At 50.5% G+C, this 11,969-nt stretch overlaps 3 protein-coding genes across 3 annotated transcripts; 1 reads left to right on the top strand and 2 right to left on the bottom strand.

Moving 5' to 3' along the window:
* Window positions 1-2,262: 2,262 nt before the first annotated feature.
* On the bottom strand, window positions 2,263-5,178 carry TRIVIDRAFT_211539 (uncharacterized protein; the record flags this gene model as incomplete). Its single annotated transcript, XM_014104722.1, has 6 exons — window positions 2,263-2,989; window positions 3,047-3,512; window positions 3,612-4,346; window positions 4,408-4,587; window positions 4,637-4,955; window positions 5,020-5,178. The coding sequence occupies 6 exons, from the start codon at window positions 5,176-5,178 to the stop codon at window positions 2,263-2,265; spliced, it is 2,586 nt and encodes an 861-aa protein (XP_013960197.1).
* A 525-nt stretch (window positions 5,179-5,703) lies between these two features.
* On the top strand, window positions 5,704-9,943 carry TRIVIDRAFT_73420 (uncharacterized protein; the record flags this gene model as incomplete). The annotated part of the gene is made up of 3 exons (XM_014104723.1): window positions 5,704-5,961; window positions 6,537-9,552; window positions 9,627-9,943. The coding sequence occupies 2 exons, from the start codon at window positions 6,577-6,579 to the stop codon at window positions 9,819-9,821; spliced, it is 3,171 nt and encodes a 1,056-aa protein (XP_013960198.1).
* An 8-nt stretch (window positions 9,944-9,951) lies between these two features.
* TRIVIDRAFT_111011 (metallopeptidase M48) lies at window positions 9,952-11,650 on the bottom strand (the record flags this gene model as incomplete). Its single annotated transcript, XM_014105442.1, has 3 exons — window positions 9,952-10,458; window positions 10,521-11,450; window positions 11,588-11,650. 3 exons carry the CDS (start codon window positions 11,600-11,602, stop codon window positions 10,036-10,038), a joined length of 1,368 nt encoding a protein of 455 aa, XP_013960917.1.
* Window positions 11,651-11,969: the final 319 nt, after the last annotated feature.

An 11,969-nucleotide genomic window follows, 5' to 3' on the forward strand; every position in this document is an offset into this window, starting at 1 on the left:
AGTAAGTTTTTGCATAGCCCGTCCAGGCCGTCAGCGGCTTTTCCCGTCTGGCACCAGGAACCAGCAATCTTGATTGTAGATCAGAAACATACTATAAAAGGCAAGGGCTGTACTTTTGAGCGACGCGAGCGCAAACTAGGCTCAAGTGAGGCTAGTTTTGCCTGCTCTCGCCCAGCTGCTGGCTGAGAAGAGCGGTGGATATGCTCGTGATAGGTCACAGCAAGGCTGCAGATGCTCACATCTCATGTCCCAACGCATCAGCCAAGACCATCGTATTAGGCAGAGGATCAGCTGTACCAGTAAAAATAGCAGTCCGGCGCCCGGATGTATTACTCCTGAGACAAGCTGCTTATGGTGCCTAATTAGCCCCCGAGTGAGGTTCTGAACTTGGACTAAAGGGAACTCGTACGGAGGATTTCCGCAGGAGTTGTGGCCTTATTTTTCCCCTTTGCTTCCTTGCTTCCTTGGTAGTGCTGCTAGCAGGTACTAATTAATCCCTGGAGCGGCAGCTGGAAGGCTGACGTGTCGTTGCAAGGCTGATGACCATGCGCTACTGCATGAGCAGGAGACCGGGGAAATTGATGGTGGTGTTGTTGTTGTTGTTTGTTGTCTCTCGGCTCCCCTTTTTGGAGCACGATGGATGGTGTTAGTGCCACCGCGCTTCCGTTGAATCCGTCCGCGGCAGGAAGATCACGGTGATCAACATGGGACTTTTTTTCTTGGCTCTCCTCTATGAACTGTACAGCGCATTCTTTCGTATCTGGTGACGGACGTGGCGGATGCAGATTACCGGCAAGGGGGGGTTGTTTATGCCCGTGAACATGGGGAGGAGATAAAACAGCAGAGCTGAGCTGACAGGCATGGCTGAATGACTCGGAGCAGGCATGAGCGAGAAAGCCGATATGAGTCAGGGGCTTGCTTGTGCTGATGCAAGGGGTGAGAAAAAGAGATGGACGATGTTTTTCTTTTTCTTTTTTTTTTTTTTGCCCTCTGGCCCTGGGATGCGGTGGCGATGAACGGATGCATGGAGTTGCATTTTATGTACAAAGTAGTAGGCGGCAGTATAAGTCTGGGAGCGGTGAGCATGGGCAAGGCAGCTGGTGGACTAATTACACTTGATTTTTGCCTTGCAAGCAGCAGAAATTTGCCCTGGCTTGCCTGGATGCCTAAGTAATGACTGATACAGACAAAAGTAATCGATACTATGTAATTGCCTTTTTATTTTTATTTTTATTTTTTTTTTGGAAATAGAGTAAAAAGAGACGGGACACGGATAGATGCTATTCCAGATGCATGTGGAGTTACTCCGTACAAACGGCAAACAAACAACTTACTTACTTACACCCCACCTTCAAGCCCCGGAACTACCGTCAATAGATGGAAAGAAAAAAGAAACAAAATTGAAATTAAAATAAAAAAAGAAAGAATATCTTTCTTTTCTGTTCCCACACATCCATCGCCTCTGCAGGAACGAGTCATGAAGGGGAAAAACTATCGAACGATGAAATTGCGATTTAAATTAACCCGCATGCCCGGATGTCGCCCTCGGTACTTTTTTTTTTCTTTTTCTTGTCTTTTTCTTTCCTTTTTTCCGCTAAAGGGCTGAACTCCGATCTATTTGATCTAAAATAGTTCTAGACTACGACCCTTGGCGAATTTTTTTTTTTTTGGTACAGGTAATGTTGTATTACGGGACGGGAAGAAGGAAAGGGAAGAAAACGCCACCAGATTAAAAGAAGAAGAAGTGTGTGTGATAAAATAAAGTAGTCATTGATTAGAAAAAAAGGGGGCGTGTGTGGAAGAAAAAAGGAAGCAGAGCATCTAGAAGTTCTCATCCGGCTTCCGAGTAGAACAAGTGAAGTGGAGTGAAGTGAAGTGAAGTGAAGTGAAGTGGATGGATGGAATTACACTCGTAAACTAACTAACTAGTAGTTGAAAACTCCACCAAAAACGCAAAAAAAGAAACGCTGGACGAACGGGGAATCGAACCCCGGACCTTTCCCATGCGGAAGTATCTAGTCTTTCAAAGGCCAGAAGATGCTAAGGGAAAATTATACCACTAAACCATCCGCCCATGCTATGCGTTGCTTCAATCGTGATGGCAAGAGGCTCAAGAAGCCATCGCGAGAACCCGAGACCCAAGTCTGTCAGCGCAACACCACTGCTGTGGGAGGAAACCAGAATATTCACATCACTCAGGCCGCCATGTAGAAAAGAATGTCATCATCGTATTCATTTGTATACGCCAATAGGCCCATCCTGTCACCTGGCCAGCGGTTCCTTGGCTTTAATCTCCCTAATCGTGTCTCTTGTCCTTGCATTGTCCTCAAAGCTGGCGTGTATCAGATCAATCACCTCGTCCACCGTAAAGTACAAGCTCAGCTCGCTATCACACCACAGGAACTTGACTTCGTTGAGGTTGCTCTGCAGGACCTCGCCTAGATACTTGAGGCGCAGCCAGCTGGGCGCATACTGAGCCGTCGTGGGCATTTCATCTGGCACCGGTGCTGTACCGGCTAATTTGCTGGGCATGAATAGATCGTCAAGTTCTGTTGCCAAAGCTATGAGCTGGGCGATGCTATAGGCCTCATCCTGGCCAATGGACGACATTTCCAACACATCTGATATTATCCGTGAAGAAAGTGCGTCTGCAAGAGACCCGACAGCCTGAGACCAGACGGATCTCCTCAAGATAGGGTCCCACGTTGCGGCCACACTTCGAATGCGCGTTGTTCCGGCCTCGATAGACGCCTCTCTATCGTCTTGTTGTGCCAAGCTCTGTGAACCCCCAATAAGGTCTTGCAGTATTGTCTTTTGAAGACTCATTTCGTTAGAATAACTGCGGTTAGCAAAGCTTTTGAGTGTCCTAACATCATTGTCGATACGGAGCATGCTTCGTGCTCGAGGTGTCAGATCCTCGCGTTGTTTCCAGGCCAAAGAAAAGTCAGATAGCTTCTCTGACAGATACATGGCGTCGTTATATAGAAACCTAATGGCTGTGTTAGTCCGAGTTCAGGCTTGAGACTTGTCGGGTTGCCAAGCTTACATGTTGCCTCCAGCGTCAGACGAGTAATATTGAGGCGAAATTGCTCGAAACAGTGCCAGGATGAATGTAGGCAAGCTGAAGAGGCCGGGTGCCGTTGCTGTTAGCAGATTATATTCATCTCCTTCCCTCGTCAACGCTGCTCCGTCTTCCAGAATGGAGAATATTAGTTCGAGAACAGGCTCAGGCATTGATGAGATGCTGTATGTCTCTTTAAAGACCAACTCTCTTGTCTCTTCTTTAGCTTTGTTCGGCTTTGTCTTGGGAGCTACTGGCGCAGGGGCTACAGCGGGAGCAGGGACGACATGGCCCTCTGGTTCAGGAGCGTCTCCATCATCGCCCCAACCCCATGCATCAGCGCCATCATCCTCATCTTGTGCTTCAGCGGCGTCTTTTGCTTCTGCTGCCTGATTCGCATCGTCGTTATCCCCCCAACCCCAAGCATCAGCACCGTCATCCTCGTTAGTAGCTTCAACAGTTTCCTTTCTCTCTGGCTTTGTATCCTTGTTGTTTGCTTCATCATTATCATCCCACCCCCATGCACCTGCAGCATCGTCGTCGTCTTTACTGTCGATTTCCATTTGTTCATGAGTCTGGGGCGCCTGCTCATTCCCATCTCCTGCCTTTTCGTCATCCCATGCCTCTCCCCAGTCCTCACCCCAGTCGTTTGTGTCTGCAACGGCTCCAGCACCGGTTCTAGAGAGCTCTTTACCCTCCGCGATGGAAACCATTTGCCTCTCAATCTTTTCCACTCGTTTTGATTGCCCAATCCCGCTCGCGAGATTGACTCGGACGCTATTGAGCGCCGTCTCCCTGCTTTTTTCGAGCCATATTGTGGGCGCCTTACCAGCCCAGTCTTGTATTTGCTCAAGGCCGGTGAATCCACTGTGTTGAAGAGTTTCACAAAATGATTTCATTTTTGAAACTAGAGCCTGAAATTCATCCAGGTCCTTGAGTCCTGAGGGAACAGCAGGGTTGAGCCACTCCCTAGTAAGTTTGGATATAATGTCGCCCATCATGACACCAGCTAGCGGTTGAAGTAGATCGGCTGGTAATTTGTGAGCGATAAATGTCAGAATTTGTTCGAGATCTGATAATAGGGCTTCCGCGGAGTTGTCAGCAGACCCTGCAAGCTCTAGCACGTCTCCTTCTACTTTGATGCCTGGGATGTTTGATCTTGTAGCATCCATGCGTGGTGATACTACTGCGGCATCCAAGTTATGCCACAGCTGCTCCATCCTCTCGTCAACCTCTTTATAGGCCTTCAAACCAACAACAGCATCGTCCAGGACCATTTTCTCATCTACAAAGATCAGCACGTCTACCGGAGAGAGGGCTGGGGGTGGAGATTTGCATATGCTGACCTTGACGTGTATTGTAGATTGCAACCTTTCCCAAGTCTGTATCGACTTGTACCAGAGTTTTCCAGACGTGGTCGAACACTTGGTGTATATCGGACTTTAGCTCAAACGCCCGAAGGTCCAAGAGCTTCATTACTCGAGTAGTCTTGCTGACGCCCACCTCGTCGAGGGCCGCCCATGATTCTTCCTCAAAGTCAGCCCAGGCCAGCAATGAATAAATAGGGATACGAACTCTCAAGCAGCCGTAGTGAGTCAAGAACACGCCTTTCTCTGCTTGCCTGCTCGACTTCGATGAGGAGCTGGTTGACATGCTGGATCCGCCTTAGGACATTGTGCATCTGCTGGCTGTATTGAACCTCTCGATTGAGGAAGTCGGCTTTTTCCTCCGCATCTTGGATGGCTTCGCCAGTCACATCAGGGGCCTCGGATTGACGGATGATGTCATTGGCAATGGTCTTTGATCGGATAATATCCTCCTGCAGAACCTTTGAGTTTTGCACCCACGAGCTGATGTCATCCTTCGTCACTTCGTTTATGGTGTGAATTTCGGCCTAAAAATGGTTGCGTTAACACATGCAGCCTTGCCGCAGCAACATCTGGTGGTGCCTCGTGTACCTCGATATCCACCTTGGCCTTGCCCAGAGCTACGATTGTAGGGTCTAGATCAGTTTCTGAGACCGAAGGCAGTGCGGAAACGTCATCAGGAAAGCTCCCTTCCAAGGCAAACGATAGGACGGCATTGCTAAGCTGTTGCGGCTCCGTCGCGGCCGCCATTGTGGTTGCCTCGGGTGGCCCTTGATAGCTGTCGTTTTGATATGCCTGGTCTAGGAAAGGTGGTGATAAGACTCAGAAAATCCCATCAATGGTAAGCAAAGGATTCGCTCGCATCGCCGGACATGGCATTCGTGCGATGGGGCTAAGGGCGCGTCGGTTTGCGCAAATCAGAAGGACTCGATCCTATCTTTCGGTGTTGCTGTCATTTGAGCTCTCTGGGACTGGCAACTTGATTGGCCTAGCACAAACGGTACGTACCCGGGTCTCGCTGCAGCTCAGCTGGCATGTGGTGCGCCACACTGGCTGAGGCTGGCGCCTATACGTACCTGTTGGGTTGGGCAACGCGCCTAATGGCGGTTAAACCCCTCACTCTGTGGCGCAGCTCGGCATGTTACTTCACATGCTCTACCCCACCAACATTGATGCATGAATGGAACAAACTATTTGGGTACGTACACTGCATCACCTTCCAGTTAGTATTGTTCTTTTGCTGAGAATCCTTTGCAGCAGCGACTAGACAGGGATCGACTATTTAAATCCCATTGCTGTCAGCCTTCCGCCTTTGGTCTCGTCTCTTCAGGCAAAGAGACATTCCATAAGCAATCGTTGCCCCTCTTCGATCAGCAGACGGAGGGCCTCTTCTCTTCTCTTCCCACCTCCTGTTGGCTTACCAGCGGGGTAGATTGAGCAGGTAGCTTAACAAACGCTGTTCAGGCAATTTCATCTTCGCCGGGTAGAGCACAGTTTGCTCTGTCTCTCGATAGCAAGGCGTCGTTGTGTTTGGTGAGTTCCAGGCTGCTGAGAACAGCTCCCAAAGCCCTTTGCTCCTTTCCCCCTTCGAATCTCCCCGACGCCTCTACAGCCTGATTGCCTTGTCATCCGTATCACTCCTTGTCAAAGCCCTGAGCTGGGAGCCATCATTCGGCTTCTACGCAACATTGCAGGAAGATTCTGTTGGATGCTGTCAGCCAGGCTTACAAACAAGATACTGCCGCTCATTGTCGCCATCTTCAGTGCTGGTTTGTACTTTCTATTCATCAGCGACCATGGCCAATCTGCCCATGCATTCCTGGAAGCCTACCTGCTGAGGTTGGTCCTCTCTATACTACTCTCTAAGTGGTCCATGCGGACAAACCATTCGCTTACTACACCCCCTCCTCGAAACATGAACCCAAATCCCACCAGTTTGCTTCTTCTCCAGCACACCAATTCAGTATCGAGTGACTGGATTCCGCCTGTCTCACAGCAATCTCTTCTTACTCACGGGACTTGTACGATCTCGCTGCTTTACCAAGGCTGTTCAAGTGCCTTGCCTTTTTTTTTCTGTCTCTCAGTTGTGCTGACTGAGTGCTGCTTAGGTCTGGCTGGAAGGGGCACCCTTTCTCGGAAGACTCCAGGATGCCGTCACAAAAGATAAAGCCCAGTTTCCGCAAGGTTCAAACCTTCAAGACCGATTACGCGCCCTGCACAATCACTCAATATGTGTCCGAGCGGAGTGGTATGCAGGTCGTAGTGGCTGACCGCAAGGGGCCAAAGATCAATGGCTACTTCACCCTGGCCACCGAGATCTTCGACGATTCTGGAGCCCCACATACCCTTGAGCATCTAATCTTCATGGGCTCCAAGAATTACCAGTGGAAAGGCCTTCTGGACAAGCTGTCTTCCCGCGCGTACTCTAGCACGAACGCCTGGACTGCCACCGATCACACAGCCTATACCCTTGAGACAGCTGGCTGGGATGGTTTTGCCCAGATCCTCCCCGTCTACTTGGAGCATGTGATCCTACCTACGATTACCGACGACGGTATTGTCACCGAAGTTTGGCACATCGATGGCGAGGGTAACGATGCAGGTGTCGTGTACTCGGAAATGCAGGCTGTGGAGAATCGCAGCACCGAAATCATGGATCTGAAGGCCCGCCGGCTTTTATACCCAGAAAACGTCGGTTTTCGGTACGAAACAGGCGGCATGACGGAGGCTTTGCGAGTTCTTACCCCTGAGCGCATTCGCCAATTCCACAGGGACATGTATCAGCCGCGCAACTTGTGCGTTGTTATTGTAGGCGAAGCTGATCACGAGAACCTCCTGGAAATCCTAGATGCATTCGAGGAAAGTATCAAAGATGATATTCCTGCCCTCGATACCCCATTCAAAAGGCCCTGGACAGACTCAGCTCAGCCGCCCGTCCTCAAAGAAAGCATTGTCACGACAGCAGAGTTCCCAGAGGAGGACGAGTCCGTTGGTGAAATCCTCATTGGCTTTTTCGGTCCTCCTTGTACCGATGTTCTTGCTACATCGGCTCTTAACATTCTTCTTACGTATCTTTGTGGTTCATCGGTCTCCGTATTGGAAAACACACTTGTTGAACGGGAGGAACTAGCAAGCTCTGTATCATACTGGTGGGAATCCAGACCGAACTCGCTCATTTGGCTGCAGCCCACCGGTGTGGCAACGGAGAAGCTGGCCTTTGTAGAGAAGCGTCTTTTTGAAGTCTTGAAGGATGTTGTGTCAAAGCCCTTGGACATGGATTACATGAGAGAGTGCATTCGAAGAGAGAAGCGACAGGTCAAGTATCATGCTGAGACGTCAGAATCATTCTACTCTACCAACATCATTACCGACTACCTCTTTGGAAAACGCGACGGCTCCACGCTCAAGGAACTGGAAACTTTGGCAGAGTATGATGTTCTTGAAAAATGGTCGGATGAAGAATGGCGAGCATTCATGAGAGAGTGGATGGCTGATGCTCATCACATCTCCATCTTGGGTAAGCCATCTCTGGAATTGGCCACCAAGATCAAGAGTGACCATGAAGCTCGTATCGCCAAGCGCAAAGAGGAACTTGGAGCAGATGGGCTGCAAAAGCTCGCACAAAGACTCGAAGAAGCCAAGAGCAAAAATGATGCACCAATCCCACCTGAGGTAATTGATCGCTGGGCTGTTCCCGGCACAGAGTCGATTCACTTCATAGAATCAGATACTGCTCGCTCCGGCAATGCCAAGTCTGTTGGCCTGGGTCCCGGACGTGCGCAGGAGCTCATCAATGCTGCTTCGGATGGCAAGCTACCGCTTTTCATTCAGTTCGAGGATGTACCTACAAACTTCGTCCACATCACTCTTCACGTTGGCACATCTAAAGTCCCTGTTCACCTGAAGCCCCTGATATCAATCTTTAGTGACAATTTCTTCAACACCCACATCACACGGGATGGGCAGAAGATCAACTTTGAGCAGGTCGTCATGGAGCTGGAGAGAGACAGTGTTGGCTACGACATTGGAAGCTCTCGACAGCTTGGTGACACAGAAGGATACATGATTCAGTTCCAGGCGGAGCCCGAAAAATATGATGCCGCTGTCAACTGGCTTCGTACTATGATGTTCGACTCCGTCTTCGACCCTGTCCGAATCAAGGCAGCTGTTATGAAAGCCTTGGCTGACATCCCAGAATCCAAGCGTGATGGGCGCAGCATGGCCGCTGAAGTGGACACAGCCATTCACACGGAAAAGTCTACTCTTACAGCTGCCAGACGGGTTGTTGTTAAGGCGGTCTACCTCAAGCGTATTAAGAAGCTCTTGAAGAAGAAACCAGACCAGGTTGTGGAGTGGTTCAATGAGATCCGTAACTCTCTTTTCACATTTGAAAATTTGAGAGTCCTTGTCACGGCGAATTTGCAAAATCTCCCCAACCCCATCACTACTTGGGATTCGCTCTCCACAGCGCTCAAGTCACAGAATGAGTCTATGGCTCCTATTCCAAAGCCATCGAGTATTTTGAACGAGGAAGGAAAGGCTCCCGGTTCTGTGGGTGCCACGATCATCCCCATGACAGCTCTTGACAGCTCTTTCTCCGTGAGCACTGCCCCTGGCCTCTCTTCATTTTCAGATCCTATGGTGCCTGCCCTTATGGTAGCAGTAGGATACCTCGAGACAGTAGAGGGACCTCTGTGGAATGCTGTCCGCGGCGCCGGGTACGCCTACGGCACCTTCTTCACGCGCAACGTTGAAAGCGGAGTCATATCCTTCAAAGTGTACCGCTCTCCAGACGCGTCCAAGGCCATCATTGCTTCACGGGATGCCATTCAGAAGATTGCCAACGGCGACGTGCCAATTGACAAGCACCTGCTGGAAGGCACCATCAGCCAGATTGTGGTCACCTTTGCAGACGAGCAGTCCACCATGCCCAGCGCTGCCCAGCAGAATTTCGTCCAGAGCGTGTTCAAGGGGCTGCCCAAGGATTGGAGCAAGGTTATCTTGAAGCGCGTTAGAGAAGTAACCGAGGACGAGATTCGACAGGCACTCAAGGACTTCGTCATGCCTTGCTTTGAGCCGGGCAAGAGCAATGTCGTGATTACGTGCGCCAAACTAATGCAAGAGGTATTTGTTCAATCCACTTTGGGTTTTCACTCGTTTTATGTGTGTGAGGCATGCTGATCATTGTTTTTGCTTAGGGTATCGAAACTGCATTCAAGGGTATGGGCTACAAGGTCCAGACTCATGAGCTCAGTCACTTTCACGATGACTACGGTTTGGATGCTGGTGATGACGAGGAGGAAGATGAGGATGAGGACGACGAAGATGACGATGAAGATGAGTTTGATGATGAGGAGGGGAGCGAAGAGGATGAGGATGAGGACAAGGACTAGATATCTGGGTTAGATGGACACAAAGCCCCAAGGGCAGGCTCTCCGACCTCCAGCATAGGCTCGTATAGAGTAACATAGGCAACTAGAAACATGCTGCAAGATGGTACGAATGCACATTTACGAAAACCATGACTTTGCTTTTGAAAAAGCATCGGTGTATTGTTCACTTTGAACTTCTACCTTTACGCATATCTCCCTAATTTTTTATAACATCTTACAACTCGTCGCGGCCACTGGCTTTGACGACACCCTCGTCCTCCTTCTCGCTAACGGCCTGTTCGCCCTTCCAGTCCAGGGCCTTGAGGCGTTCTGAGAGATGGGGGTGGGAGAAGTGATAGCTCGCGTACATCCAGTCAGCGTCCATGGAGCTGAGATTCTGGATATGCAGCTTGATAAGCGATGTGGCCAGCTCGGTGCGCATACCCAGGTCGTTGGCGAACTTGTCAGCCTGGAACTCGAAGGTGCGGGAGACGATGTGCAAGAGGAACTGGATGACAGTGTCCATTGGCGAGAGAGCATCGGAGAAGAGGAGGAAGCCGATGATGATGGGGTGCTCGTTGTGGAAGCCAAAGGAAGCATAGAGGGAGCGGTTGTTGATGAAGACGGAGAACAGGCTGAAGACGTAGAGGAGATGGGCCTGGAGACTATGTTAGTGATGCTATTCGGGTCAAGTTATGGCGGTTATCGAAGCGCGCGTACCTGAGAGATACCAAAGAGGCTTGTAGTGTGTCCCAGCTTCCAGTGACCAAGCTCGTGAGCCAAGATGGCGAGAACCTCCTGTGGCTCAGACTTTTCCAAAAGGGTATCGTAGATGACAATGTGCTTCTTCCATGGAAGGCCGTAAAAGAATGCGTTGGAGTGAGCGCTGCGCTTGCTACCATCGATGACATACAGCTCGTGGAGGGGGAACTTGAACTGGGCGGCTAATTCATTGACCTTGGTCTTGAGCTCGCCATCCTCGAGGGGGGAGAGCTTATTGAACAGGGGCTGGATGAAGGTGGGGTAGAGGGTAGTCATCAGAAGCTGCAGGCTGGCAACAAAGACCCATGTGTAGAAGACAAACCCGGAGCCAGTCTTCTGGATGATCTTGAGGAAACCAGCGAGGATCGGGGGCATCAGGACGGCAGTGAGCAGGTTGGTCTTGACCATGTCGGAGATGAAGAGGCTGGGCGTCTGCTTATTGAAGCCAAACTTTTCTTCCAGGACAAAGGTGCTGTATACGCGGGTCGGCAAGCTCAGCCCCTGCTGGATGAGCATAAAGGCAAAGACGAAGACAATCGAGTGCGAGATTTCACCCGTGAAGCGTGCGGGCGCATACTTGAGCAGCAGGTCGCCGGTCCAGGACCACAGCTTGGGCATGACATCGAGTTGGATAAAGGCAAAGTTGACGAGTTGGCCCCACAGGCCGCTGGCGACGGAGAACTGGGCTTTGGCACGGCCATAGGCTTGCGACTTGTCAAACGTCTCTTGGTTGACTTCCTTGGCGAGGACGGCGGGGGGCTTGGGCAGCTGGAGGACACGGTATTGGCGGAAGGTGAGCAGGGACTCGAAGACGAACTGGCCGACGGAGAAGCCCAGGACGAGTCTCTTCCATGGGAACAGCGGGCGATCGAGGAATTGCGACAGGCGCTGCGGGGGGGAAGCAGAAATGTCATGGTTAGCTTGGGTGTTTATATGACGTTGGATAGGTATAGTAGTTATGAAAAGTATTTGAATGAAGCTCAGAGTTATGACAATCGAGGCTAATGCCCTGCCTGTAGACGTACCTGTAGAAAGTCCATGATGGCCGTATCTTGATGTCGTCAGGACATCAAACAGCTGGACAGTTTTGCAGAGGTTGAATGAAGATGGACGAATCCTGCAACAACGTAATACTGGGGGAGGCCAGGGTGTCAGGTACCGTTGCGATGCGCGTTGCTGAGCTAATGCATTCCCCGAAGCGGCTCGGATGCTACCCGGGAAGGCCCTGGCTTCGCCGCCAGAATATTACAGGTAGGTACCTGGACCTGATGTAATACAGCACGAGCTTGGTGATATTTGCAAAGGTGTTTATTCAGGTCGCAGAACTAAAGGTTCCCTACCCATTGGCCATTTACTTGCGCCCCAATGCCGTTGAATGCCTATGTAAAATCATCATACTGATGATCG

This window comes from Trichoderma virens, assembly GCF_000170995.1.
Source record: "Trichoderma virens Gv29-8 chromosome Unknown TRIVIscaffold_2, whole genome shotgun sequence".
Lineage (NCBI taxonomy): Eukaryota > Fungi > Ascomycota > Sordariomycetes > Hypocreales > Hypocreaceae > Trichoderma > Trichoderma virens.